The 13,918-nt window shown below is 42.6% G+C and overlaps 1 protein-coding gene across 1 annotated transcript in view; it reads left to right on the top strand.

The window, feature by feature from the left end:
• LOC139576588 (5-hydroxytryptamine receptor 7-like) overlaps positions 1-13,918 on the top strand; it is a 35,411-nt gene continuing 21,493 nt past the window's right edge. The window contains exon 1 of the mRNA XM_071402850.1: positions 1-1,122. Coding sequence (XP_071258951.1) covers positions 656-1,122 — 467 coding nt within the window. The 5' untranslated portion in view covers positions 1-655. The remainder of the gene's footprint in view (positions 1,123-13,918) is intronic.

The raw sequence follows: 13,918 nt of genomic DNA, 5'->3' as shown, positions 1-13,918 counted from the left end.
TTAAGATTAGAGATTATGTAAATATGATCAGTTTGCTTTTTTGATTAAATCCTTTTTTCCCTGCTGAAAAAAATCGAATAATATATCATAATAGCATGCATGCATCAAGTCCTATAGCCTTAAGTACATGAGTAATACAATGTTTGATACGATTCAATTACCTTGCATGGACTTGTGTGTTTGTGAACACATTTTCGTGTTTGAGCGTTCGCAGATGGATCTAAACCGCTCGTGGGAAAATGTATATCTGTCAGCGAATTAGCCTACCCTAAGCCACACTGGGAAACAAGCGCGTTGTGAAATCAACCTAAAAATAGCTTAACATGCAACGTTTTTTATGACGTTTTAGTGATTTTTCTGGGAAGATTTCTTTGAAGATAACTCGATGCTGGCCATAAAATTCATCATTGTTTTTCGCCTCTTCTTGCGCATTTGGAGAGGCGCGGATCACTCGTTTGGGAAGGTGAAACGCTCTGACTGTGCATGGTGTTAAGGTTTGGGCTTATGTTTCTCAGTACTGGCTGTCTTGTTACAAAGGAAAACAATAAACTACTGGACCCAAGATCACAGACGTAGCCTACTGATCAAGAATGCGCTTAATTGGAGTACACTGGCGAGGTGTCCCTTGCATCACCGCCGGGATCACGTTTTCGTAATGTTCAATACTTCGGGCGTCGATCCCACTTCCAATAAGAGAGAGGATGTTTCCGAAGTTATCAATGGCACTCTGGAGCTTTTCTATAACGTCCTGGTCACAGCTGGTCCAACAGCCATGTGGAATGATACGTGCGGGGAGACACTACTTGATTTCGGCAGTGGAGAGAAGATAATAATCGGAGTGATGTTGGCTATCATCACAGCGGTCACTGTGATGGGAAACACATTGGTTGTCATAGCTGTTTGCGTGGTGAAAAAATTAAGACAACCGTCAAACTATCTTCTTGTGTCCCTGGCTGTGGCAGACCTCTCCGTGGCCATAGTTGTCATGCCCTTTGTTATAGTGACAGACCTAACTGGGGGCAAGTGGCTTTTTGGGGAGGTGTTTTGCAACATCTTCATTGGTATGGATGTAATGTGCTGCACAGCCTCCATCATGACCCTGTGCGTGATCAGTGTTGACAGGTGAGTTAGTTAAACTTACCAGTGAAATCAAATGTACAACAAGGATGTATCTAATGTAGGCTATTCACCTGAGCTATTCGGTGACATTAGTCAAAACATTTATAGCGCCAAATGACACACATCAGCGGGATGATACTTGGTTTGCTTGAGGTTGATGTCCAGCATAAAACACATGAGCTCTTAATAAACCAACATGAGCCAACATTAACACTTTTTGATAAATAGGCTATAGTCTAATTATGGATTCACAGCCCCTTGAGAGTGGATCTAACTATTTGTAAGGGTTGTTGATCGTTAGACCTTGGTTGGTCGCTACCCACTGTGCACAGGCTGTGGGCACATAATTATATTTAATAACGTCTCTTCCACGTTGGTTTAACGTAATTTCATTGAAATTACGTGGAAACAACGTTGATTCAACAAGTGTGTGCCCAGTGGGTAGCTCTTACATGCCCAATGTAAAATGTGAAAGTTTATTTCGGTCATTGCAAAGAACGTGTCACTGTGACTAATTTGATTTTCTTGTGACGTTAGGCTACTGTCTAGGGACATTCGTGCAAGCTAACGTGTTGCAAGATAGGTTACTGTTGTAAATTGCAATGTGTCAATGTTATTGCATCTGTCCCTACTCCAACGTAATTAATAAAATATGAACGCAAAATATGAATATCATGAATCTGCGAGTCGCGCCAATGACACGTTTACGCGCCAGTGGGTCTCAGTAAAATACTGGAAAAACGAATGCATTTCAGGTGTTTGGTTCGTGAGGGATGTCTTCTGTGCGGTCAAGTTCTCTTCCCCCCAGAAAATCAATAAGCAGTCTGCGATGAATGTATAGTAAGCCTAATTTAAATTTGGTTATTCTCTTGCACCAGCACATGGATACAATCATGCATGGCCTAATTACACATGCTGGTTAATGTATTGTGTATTCTATGCAGTGTTTGTGTTAATTCTCCACATACGACATATGGGCTATATTATAGTCCTCCTAAACATAGTGCAATATTGGCCTATATTTCACATGAATACTTTTTTTTAAATTATACAAATTCATGCGATGTTTGATGTCATTCTGTCATATCCCACTTGGCACTCCACGTAATTTCAACATGGAAATGTGGGTAGTATTTGGTTTAGACGTTGAGCAATGAGATTTCAACCTTTATTCACCAACTCGCTCAAAAGAACTTCTCACAATAGCACATTGGTAGTTGTCAGTGTCAAATATCAAAGCTAAGCAGGGCTGGGCTTGGTTGAAAGCCTGGGTGGGAGACGAAATGGATAGCTCCAGTAGGAGGTCTTGCCCAGATCCGACATTGTTTAAAAAGGTACAAATTCGACATATTTTATACAAGGTTTGTCTGTGTTGAAAATTGGTTACCATGATGACATAATCCTGTGGATAAAATGTCACCCTCAAAACAACATTTTTCACGTAGATTCCACGCAACAATATATTGACAGATTACTTTTGAAACAACGTTGATTCGACCAGTTTGTGCCCACTCACTGTCCAATTGAGCAAACTGGACCTACCCATTGCCAAACCCCACTGCTTTCAAAGGGCAAATAAACACATGCTCTCTGCCAGTTACACTGATCACTGATATTAATATGTAGACTAAAAGCACCGAAATGGGCATCTGTTCAGCAAGCATACTCAAGAGTACACACAATGCACACAGGGCTTTACACAGCAGTGATGCTTTTTCATTTGCCAAAATTATGAATGCAAACAAACCACATTATTTCCTCAATGTATCTGTTCTTGCATCCATCCACACACATTTCTCCCGATGAAGACTCATACCCTGATTAGATCTACATTGAAAATATTGAAAATAATCCCCAGCATTATTCCCCATCCCATCTCAACCCCTCCTTTTCCTTCTTCTCCTCCTCCTCCCTTCCCTCCCCTCTTTAAGAACTATCACTGTCTGCCTGGGGAGGGAAAGAAGAGAAGCCTGCTAGTGGGAATCATTGCTCACTGTGATTGACTGGTTCTAGATTGCCCTTATAGCACTGTTGATTGTTCAGAGAGGAGACAGATGGGAAACACTCCACTGTTCCCCAATAATAATCCACTATAAAATAAATTCAAGTGATCATATCGGGTTGCTCCGCCTCACTTAGGAGCCACAATTAAGACGAACAGCGGTTACAATGGTCAGATTATCCTTCTCCCTTCTTGCTCATAATGCCTTATTAGTACAATACATTACACCAAGAAATTATTCATGGTGCCAGCAGTGCTTTCGCAAAACAGAAGGATTCTGTATGGCGGAAGAGCTAATGCTATTACAGGGGGGACAGGAACACTGAGATATGAGCATTTCTTAATCTTTAGTATTGTTATGGCCATCCCTTCCTGATGCCCAAATGGTATGGAGGATACATATGACATATGATGGCATATCCCACCGGGCACACTACATCATTTTAAAGTGGATAATTGGGTAATATTTGGTTGAGATGTTGATCAATGAGATTACAACCATATTCACAGACTGAAAAAACAGCCAAAAGTTAGTTGAATTTCCAATGTGTTATCACTATGCTTTCATCCATCTAAAAGCACAACCACATTCTAATGGAAAAACAATGGCATATTTTTGGTTTAGTTGTCACCAAAATGTATATCACTGCACTTTTAACCATTTAAAAGCACATAAAAGTTCAAATGGGAATACAATGTCAGATATTTTGTTTATTTATACAACAGATGAATTCACTGTTCTTCATCTAATAGCATAACCAAATGACCTGGGTTGCAGTTGAGAGTACAATAAAAGTACATGGTTCAAGTGCTCAATGCCGTTCGAGATTCTGAGCAGATTATTACAGCAATTGTGAAGATCTCCACAGACCTCCGATGACATATGCATGCTATGTTGAACATGCACACTTTATATGATAACATAATAACTTTAATAGCTCTCCCGAGTAGTGCAGCGGTTTAAGGCACTGCATCGCAGTGCTTGAGGCGTCACTACAGACCCTGGTGTGACCGGGAGACCCATGAGGCGGTGCGTTGTCCGGGTTAGGGGAGGGTTTGGCCGGCTGGGATGCTCTAGCGACTTCTTGTGGTGGGCCAGGCGCCTGCAAGCTGACTTCGGTCGCCAGTTGTACAGTGTTTCCTCCAACACATTGGTGCGGCTGGCTTCCAGGTTAAGCAAGCAGTGTGTCAAGAAGCAGTGCGTGTTGGCAGGGTTGTGTTTCGGAGGACACATGGCTCTCGACCTTTGCCTCTCCTGAGTCCGTACGGGAGTTGTAGCGATGGGGCAAGACTGTAACTAGCAATTGGATATCACGAAATCGGGGAGAAAAAGTGGTAAAAAATAAATAAATAATAATAATAATTTTAAAAAGAATACATTTATAGTTACAGTTACAGTAAACACTATGCTTGAAAATATGGAGAGTGGTACTCAGTAATGTGTTGTATTGGATTTACCCCAAACATAACACTTCGTATTCATGACAAAAAGTGAATTGCTTTGCCACATTTCTTGCTGTATTACTTTAGTGCCTTGTTGTAAACAGGATGCATGTTTTGGAATATTTGTATTATGTACAGGCTTCCTTCATTTCACTCTGTCAATTAGGTTAGTATTGTGGAGTAACTACAATGTGGTTGATCCATCTCCCAAGTGGCGCTGTGGTCTCAGGCACTGCATCTCAGTGCTAGAGGCGTCACTACAGACACCCTGATTTGAATCTAGGCTGTATCACAACCGGCCATGATTGGGAGTCCCATAGGGCAGTGCACAATTGACCCAGTGTTGTCTGGGTTTGGCCGGTGTAGGCCATCATTATAAATAAGAATTTGATCGTAACTGACTTGCCTAGTTAAATAAAGGTTACATACCAATAGGTGGCCTTCATTGTGGAAAACCTTCCTGGTCTTTGTGTTTGAAATTCACTGCTCGACTGAGGGACCTTACAGATAATTGTAGGTGTGGGGTACAGAGATGAGGTAGTCATTCAAAAATCATGTTCCACACTATTTTTGCACACAGTGAGTCTATGCAACTTATTATGTTACTTGTTAAGCAAATGTGTTTGTAAAAATGTAGAAAAACATAATTCCACTTTGACATGGGGTATTGTGTGTAGGCCAGTGACCAAAAAAATCTCAATATAATCCATTTAAATTCAGGCTGTAACACAACAAAATATGGAAAAATGGGTGTGAATATTTCATGTCTATGGCAAATGATGGTTGGAGAACATATTTGAAATGTGCAGTGAGTGTCATTGATGGCTCAGAGAGACAGAAACTGCGGTATATGGCCAGTGGTTTTTCACCCTCCACTGAACTCATCTGCCTTTCTATAGCACGTCGCTCATGGATCCTCTCACAACAAAGTCTTCCGCTGTCCCTCATGCAGGGGGTTCTATGGGCTTACATTTTCAAAACAACAGGTTGTTGTTGTAAATAAGAATTTGTTCTTAATTGACTTTCCTGGTAAATAAAAGGTAATTGTAAAAACAAAAAATATCTTAACACCCTCCTGTCTTCCTGTATACAGAACATTTACATTTACATTTAAGTCATTTAGCAGACGCTCTTATCCAGAGCGACTTACAAGTTGGTGCATTCACCTTATGATATCCAGTGGAACAACCACTTTACAATAGTGCATCTAACTCTTTTAAGGGGGGGGGTTAGAAGGATTACTTTATCCTATCCTAGGTATTCCTTAAAGAGGTGGTGTTTCAGGTGTTTCCGGAAGGTGGTGATTGACTCCGCTGACCTGGCGTCGTGGGGGAGTTTGTTCCACCATTGGGGTGCCAGAGCAGCGAACAGTTTTGACTGGGCTGAGCGGGAGCTGTACTTCCTCAGAGGTAGGGAGGCGAGCAGGCCAGAGGTGGATGAACGCAGTGCCCTTGTTTGGGTGTAGGGCCTGATCAGAGCCTGAAGGTACGGAGGTGCCGTTCCCCTCACAGCTCCGTAGGCAAGCACCATGGTCTTGTAGCGGATGCGAGCTTCAACTGGAAGCCAGTGGAGAGAGCGGAGGAGCGGGGTGACGTGAGAGAACTTGGGAAGGTTGAACACCAGACGGGCTGCGGCGTTCTGGATGAGTTGTAGGGGTTTAATGGCACAGGCAGGGAGCCCAGCCAACAGCGAGTTGCAGTAGTCCAGACGGGAGATGACAAGTAAGTCGCTCTGGATAAGAGCGTCTGCTAAATGACTAAAATGTAAATGTAAGTGCCTGGATTAGGACCTGCGCCGCTTCCTGTGTGAGGCAGGGTCGTACTCTGCGAATGTTGTAGAGCATGAACCTACAGGAACGGGTCACCGCCTTGATGTTAGTTGAGAACGACAGCGTGTTGTCCAGGATCACGCCAAGGTTCTTAGCACTCTGGGAGGAGGACACAATGGAGTTGTCAACCGTGATGGCGAGATCATGGAACGGGCAGTCCTTCCCCGGGAGGAAGAGCAGCTCCGTCTTGCCGAGGTTCAGCTTGAGGTGGTGATCCGTCATCCACACTGATATGTCTGCCAGACATGCAGAGATGCGATTCGCCACCTGGTTATCAGAAGGGGGAAAGGAGAAGATTAATTGTGTGTCGTCTGCATAGCAATGATAGGAGAGACCATGTGAGGATATGACAGAGCCAAGTGACTTGGTGTATAGCGAGAATAGGAGAGGGCCTAGAACAGAGCCCTGGGGGACACCAGTGGTGAGAGCACGTGGTGCGGAGACAGATTCTCGCCACGCCACCTGGTAGGAGCGACCTGTCAGGTAGGACGCAATCCAAGCGTGGGCCGCGCCGGAGATGCCCAACTCGGAGAGGGTGGAGAGGAGGATCTGATGGTTCACTGTATCAAAGGCAGCCGATAGGTCTAGAAGGATGAGAGCAGAGGAGAGAGAGTTAGCTTTAGCAGTGTGGAGCGCCTCCGTGACACAGAGAAGAGCAGTCTCAGTTGAATGACTAGTCTTGAAACCTGACTGATTTGGATCAAGAAGGCCATTCTGAGAGAGATAGCAGGAGAGCTGGCCAAGGACGGCACGTTCAAGAGTTTTGGAGAGAAAAGAAAGAAGGGATACTGGTCTGTAGTTGTTGACATCGGAGGGATCGAGTGTAGGTTTTTTCAGCAGGGGTGCAACTCTCGCTCTCTTGAAGGCGGAAGGGACGTAGCCAGCGGTCAAGGATGAGTTGATGAGCGAGGTTAGGTAAGGGAGAAGGTCTCCGGAAATGGCCTGGAGAAGAGAGGAGGGGATAGGGTCAAGCGGGCAGGTTGTTGGGCGGCCGGCCGTCACAAGACGCGAGATTTCATCTGGAGAGAGAGGGGAGAAAGAGGTCAAAGCACAGGGTAGGGCAGTGTGAGCAGAACCAGCGGTGTCGTTTGACTTAGCAAACGGGGATCGGATGTCGTCGACCTTCTTTTCAAAATGGTTGACGAAGTCATCCGCAGAGAGGGAGGAGGAGGGGGGAGGGGGAGGAGGATTCAGGAGGGAGGAGAAGGTGGCAAAGAGCTTCCTAGGGTTAGAGGCAGATGCTTGGAATTTAGAGTGGTAGAAAGTGGCTTTAGCAGCAGAGACAGAAGAGGAGAATGTAGAGAGGAGGGAGTGAAAGGATGCCAGGTCCGCAGGGAGGCGAGTTTTCCTCCATTTCCGCTCGGCTGCCCGGAGCTGCCCGGAGCCCAGAACGACGCCAATGTTTTATTTGCACAGGAAGGGCAAGATCCATTCATCTAACCATTTAGCCATAAATTCCTTCCTTTCTCGCATATATATATATATATATATTCCATCTAGCTAACCTTTTAAAGGATAAATAAACAAAGCTAACAAAGCTAAACATAATCTCGCTTTTGAGGACAGCAGCACTGAGAGCAAAGTCAACATGATCTCACCCCTCGTTGGGCATTGCTGCCAAATTTGGCCTTCCTTATTTGATGACAGACAGACAATTGGCCCCAGTCAGAGAGGAAGAGGCGAAGCGAGAGAGACAACTGTGCCCAAAATCTTATCCAGCAAGTGGCGTTTCTTTTCATTTACCAAGCGATTGAATAGAAATGTCGTAATGCTTAAGTTGTTACGAGTGTACTGATAAATAGGGCACGTGACATTTCGGGATCTTGAAGAAAAAACACTTTGGCTGCGTTTCAAACTGATAAAAGAAACACCTTCCTCCACTTACCCTCGCCTTTTGCTGTTGGGGGAATCCCCGCGGCCATCTTTGTCGTTGGTCCAAATGATTAACAAAGAAAGGGAAGTGGGCAATGTATGCCCCTCAGTCCTCGTTTTTGATCGAGTTTGTGAGTGTACAATTATGTTCACTCCGGGCCTGAAATGCCCCATAATTAAATTCCCCATAATTGTACATCCACTAAGAAAAGTCCACCAAAACTTAAAAACCAACATTAATATGGAAAGGTCAACATGCAAGTGTAAGTAAAAACGAATGTAAATAAGTTAGAAATTGTGATGACGGCTCAAACACATAACGTTATCATAAAAGTAATTATGTTTTTGTTTGGTTAGCTTTTGGAAACGTTAACTTGCGCACATAACATTCCCTGACATCACACTAATCCATTGTAATTTTAGATTTACCTGATATAGTAGGATGGCTAACATTAGATGCCTGCGGATGCGTTGTCTACTAGCCAAGATATGAAATGCAATCATAATTGACTGTAGCGCATATAAGGCACACACAACAGTTCCATGATGACTGAAAACACAACCGTGGGATGAACGAGTGCCATATTTCTGGGAAAGAGCGGTCCAATTCATTCTTCCCTCGCCCCTTGCCCTGCAAGTAAAAAGAAAATAAAAAGTGTTAACTCGTCAGACGTCATGATACGTCATCAGAAGTGTCCACTTAATTTGAGGACTGAGGGGAGAGGGTTTGTCTTTTAAGTGTTTGGAATGCAGCCTTTATATCGGAGTTGTGCCTGTTGTTCACACGCGGATCTGCCGTCATTGGCTAGAATGGTCCCACCTGATCTTGCCTTCTCCCGATTGCCTTCCATTATTTTCATTGTTAGAGCGGCTACTTGAGTATCTGGTCAATTTCATAGATAATCTGTGCCTCTATAGAGATCCTATTAATCAAAATTTTCAGAATGGTTACCTGGAGGACAAAAAGGACGCGGGTCATGCTTTTTCAATTTCAGTCAATATGAGTGTTTAGTTTAAAAGAAATCTAGTCCAGAGGGGGGTCATGTAATTTGTAGTTGATGAAATTGAATTATTTCTCAGTTTTTTTTAAATTAGTTGCTTATTAGCCTATATATCGATGTGTGCTCGATGCCGCCCCTCATCTCTGAATCTCAGATGGGCGCGCAATATCAAGTGTGCCTATAGGCTATTTAGTGTGGTCTCAATCAAATGATCCATAGGCTATAGGCTACAAAGTGCATGCTCGGAGAAGAATAGAGCAAAGTTAATATTTATACACTGCTCAAAAAAATAAAGGGAACACTTAAACAACACAATGTAACTCCAAGTCAATCACACTTCTGTGAAATCAAACTGTCCACTTAGGAAGCAACACTGATTGACAATAAATTTCACATGCTGTTGTGCAAATGGAATAGACAAAAGGTGGAAATTATAGGCAATTAGCAAGACACCCCCAATAAAGGAGTGGTTCTGCAGGTGGTGACCACAGACCACTTCTCAGTTCCTATGCTTCCTGGCTGATGTTTTGGTCACTTTTGAATGCTGGCGGTGCTTTCACTCTAGTGGGGCCGCACAGCCCTCCATGTGCTCGCCAGAGGTAGCCTGACTGCCATTAGGTACCGAGATGAGATCCTCAGACCCCTTGTGAGACCATATGCTGACACATGCACATTTGTGGCCTGCTGGAGGTCATTTTGCAGGGCTCTGGCAGTGCTCCTCCTTGCACAAAGGCGGAGGTAGCGGTCCTGCTGCTGGGTTGTTACCCTCCTACGGCCTCCTCCACGTCTCCTGATGTACTGGCCTGTCTCCTGGTAGCGCCTCCATGCTCTGGACACTACGCTGACAGACACAGCAAACCTTCTTGCCACAGCTCGCATTGATGTGCCATCCTGGATGAGCTGCACTACCTGAGCCACTTGTGTGGGTTGTAGACTCCGTCTCATGCTACCACTAGAGTGAAAGCATCGCCAGCATTCAAAAGTTACCAAAACATCAGCCAGGAAGCATAGGAACTGAGAAGTGGTCTGTGGTCACCACCTGCAGAACCACTCCTTTATTGGGGGTGTCTTGCTAATTGCCTATAATTTCCACCTTTTGTCTATTCCATTTGCACAACAGCATGTGAAATTTATTGTCAATCAGTGTTGCTTCCTAAGTGGACAGTTTGATTTCACAGAAGTGTGATTGACTTGGAGTTACATTGTGTTGTTTAAGTGTTCCCTTTATTTTTTTGAGCAGTGTATTTCTAAGATAGCTGCTGGGATGGTTTAAATAAAACTAGGTTGCATTACACACTGCAATGGATATTCCAACTCTTGCTGATCAAAAACGTTTTGTTTGCTGCTTAACCAATGGCTGTTCTGTGTAGGGCTACGGTGGCAGTTCAGGATCAAAATACATTTTGATTAAGCCTAGTCCATGCGCGCGGATAAGCCTATAGTCTATGTTCTGTTCAGTTAGAGAAGGAGAGGGCGAAGATGAGGAGGACCGGAGGTCAACTTTGATAGCTGGCCACTACTATAATATATTTGATTAAAAACAATATGTTTCTTGCCCATTATGTATTTATCACAGTTATTGACCTCACAATAAGCCAGATTCGAGTAATTTACATTGTGGTGCTGAAACTTGAAGCAGCAGCCGCGGCACAATCAATCGGAAATGGACAGCTCATGGTGCATATAAATAAAACGGATCCGTATATATAAAGTAATCTATAACATCGCTTTGGTCCGTGATTCTTTATGCGAGAAACAAGCTGTAAAATACCCGGGCAAGACGTGACTCCGATGCATAATGGGGATATCATTGTTTAGTTTCTTTGACATTCAGAGGCTGACTTTCCTTGGGAACTAATCTAGTTCTGTCACTGTCAATTGATTAAGCTATACACTTTCTGTACAATAGATGTTTAAACCCAGACAGATTTTAGGGAAACACTTGTGACCTTCTCTCATTGGGTTAAGCCACGAAAGAAGAGTAGCCAGCAGGTAAAGCTTACCATTTTCTGCGTCGGTATTATGTCTGAGGTGGAAAGGTAGGCCTAACTTTTGAAATGACCCCTCTTCAATTCCTAATGACGTGTCAGATTGAATTATTTGCAAACAGGCACAGTTTTGTTGCAAACAAGACACGTATTTGGCATTTCTACGAATAGGATAAGATCAACACATAGGCCGATCTCGCTGTCCATTCTTAGCCTGTAATTTCTGTAGTTTGTGGTGCATAAAAAAAATATTCTGCTAATATGTAAAATTATACAGAATTGTTTCACATATTTACAAAAGGCAATTTTTCCTCGGACACGCAAAGACGATAATAGATCAATGCAATGCTTTTGGTATAAAGGAGATATTTTCACCCCTACTCTTGTCCACGGTGGTCTGCGAATCCACAACCTTGCAAATTCCTGCGTTGCCATGTCGTTTTTACAGGTCAAAGAACCGTTTCTAAAACTGCATATGTAAGTCTCTGGTCTGTCCAAGAAGTAAGGGGAAACTTTATACTTTACATGTTCTCTGCTATCCACTTTGTTTCAATTATTATTTTGGGTGTAGGGGAGGCTCACTTGTTTTTTTTCAAGCGTTCATGGAGGGTTTAGGTAAAATATATTTTGCTGAAGGGAGGGCCACCCACTTTCATTTCAGAAAGGTTTGATTTTCTCCATGTAACGCCTATTATAAATAACATTCACTCCCTTATATGATACAATATCAGTACTTGTTGCATTTACAACTTGTCTAAGTCCTATCATCAGCTGATTTCAGCCATTGTATAGCTGTAAATTGACTTCATTGTTTGAATGGATTGTTGGCATACTGTAGATGCTGTAAAGAGGTCAGTTGAACTCGACCAAAACAATGGAATTGCCATGGAAATGTGTGGGGGAAATGGCTGTGGGGGAAAGATACTGAATATCCTCATTGCCCCCAGAAAATTAGCCTACGTTTAGACTATTGTTTAAATGTGTATTTCACACTATGTTGAGGTAAAAATCTGAGTGTAAGGCTTGTATGGAAGTCAACCCCAACACATGCTCATGTCATTGTCACCAATCAACTGCATGACAGTTCAAAATTATGTTGACTGCTACCACCGATTTCTGTATTCTAGCTATGCTAACCAGCTTATACGAAAGGGAGTTAGCACTTTGTTGAATGTGCGCCAATCTGGTCAATGGAACGGTCTGCGTTTGAAAAATGTATGGAATCATTCCTCTAAAACTGTCTGGCTAGCTAACAAACACAGTGCAGATACATTCTTAAAATTCATTATTTTACACAATATCTTATCACAGCACTGGCTAACCATGTTTGACCAACTCCCTGCTCAAAATGGCTGACCTTTAGACCATCATAAGAAGGTTCCTGTCCATTCTAGTATTCTAATTCATAATTCTATGGTTGTCTCAGTCTCTCCCTAAACGAAAAATAGCGTGATCGTGACTGCTGTTTAACAGGGACCATTGTGTGATTTAAAATGTCCTTGTAATTAAGGGTCTGATCTGAACAGCTCATCCATCGCTTATGCTCATCGGACCTAGGGACAAAAATATCTTATGTGAGGCGAAGAATGTCTAAAATGATAATATGGACAATTGGATTTGTCAACTACTTGCGACAAATAAGACATGTGTGTGCACAAAACAATCCTCGAGCAAGGGAAGACCTTTCCAAATTTTAGGCTCATGCTGCAATTTACTTCTTTGATGGGAAATTAACAATAAAGTCTTAACTGATTTAGTACCCCAGCTCAATAAAGCAATTTTATAAAGAAATAAAGTAATCTTGAGATAATCTTCTGGGATTTTAGTATTATTGTCAAACTGTATATTTAGAGGTATTGACTGTATCTGCACACCAGTGGAGGCTGGAGGGAGGAGCTATAGGAGGACAGGCTCATTGAAATGGCTGGAATGGAATAAATGGAACGGTATCGAACACATCAAATGTATGGAAACCACATTTGACTCCCTTCCATTAATTCCATTCCAGCGATTACTATGAGCCAATCCTCCTCTGCTGCACACTTTTCAGTCATATTCTTGAAAGCCAGAAAATGATTTTCTCTTCAGTGTAGCACACTCATTTAGAAAACTACTGTGCAGTTGTAAAAATATGTTATAGGCCTATACAATTGATATCTGTGGAAAAGAGAATGAAAGAGATTCAGATTGAACTTGTCAGTTGTAAAAAATGGTTGGCCTGATAATGCTGTGTTTGACATGCCTTTCAAGATTCCCAGCAAGGTCACGTGATAAAACTGTCCCTGTACCTCACAGGGAATATTACACCTATAAAGGTATATTCTGTTTAGTCAAACACTCTGCGTCCTGGCTATATAGGCCAGAATAAATGGCCAAAATAAATGGAGGAACTTATTCAAGAAAGATCAAGTGTAATGTATTGTAATAAAGCAAACTGGAGGAATATGGGGAAAAATTCACCATTTAAAAAAAATCTTCAACATACAAATGGTACCCAAAATGATTTACTGAAATTTGTTACCTATGATTCACCAAACAATATTTTGAAAGAGGAAGCAAAGCATTTGTTTTCATTTCAGTCTCCTCCATCTCCACTTGCCAAAGTTAAGGGGATTTTCCCCCCTATTAATAATGTAAAATGAACAGCTGTACAGAAAGACTCATG

This window comes from Salvelinus alpinus, chromosome 5 (assembly GCF_045679555.1).
Source record: "Salvelinus alpinus chromosome 5, SLU_Salpinus.1, whole genome shotgun sequence".
Lineage (NCBI taxonomy): Eukaryota > Metazoa > Chordata > Actinopteri > Salmoniformes > Salmonidae > Salvelinus > Salvelinus alpinus.
The sequence above is the reverse complement of the archived record's forward strand: the minus strand, read 5'-3'. Positions and strand labels throughout refer to the sequence as shown.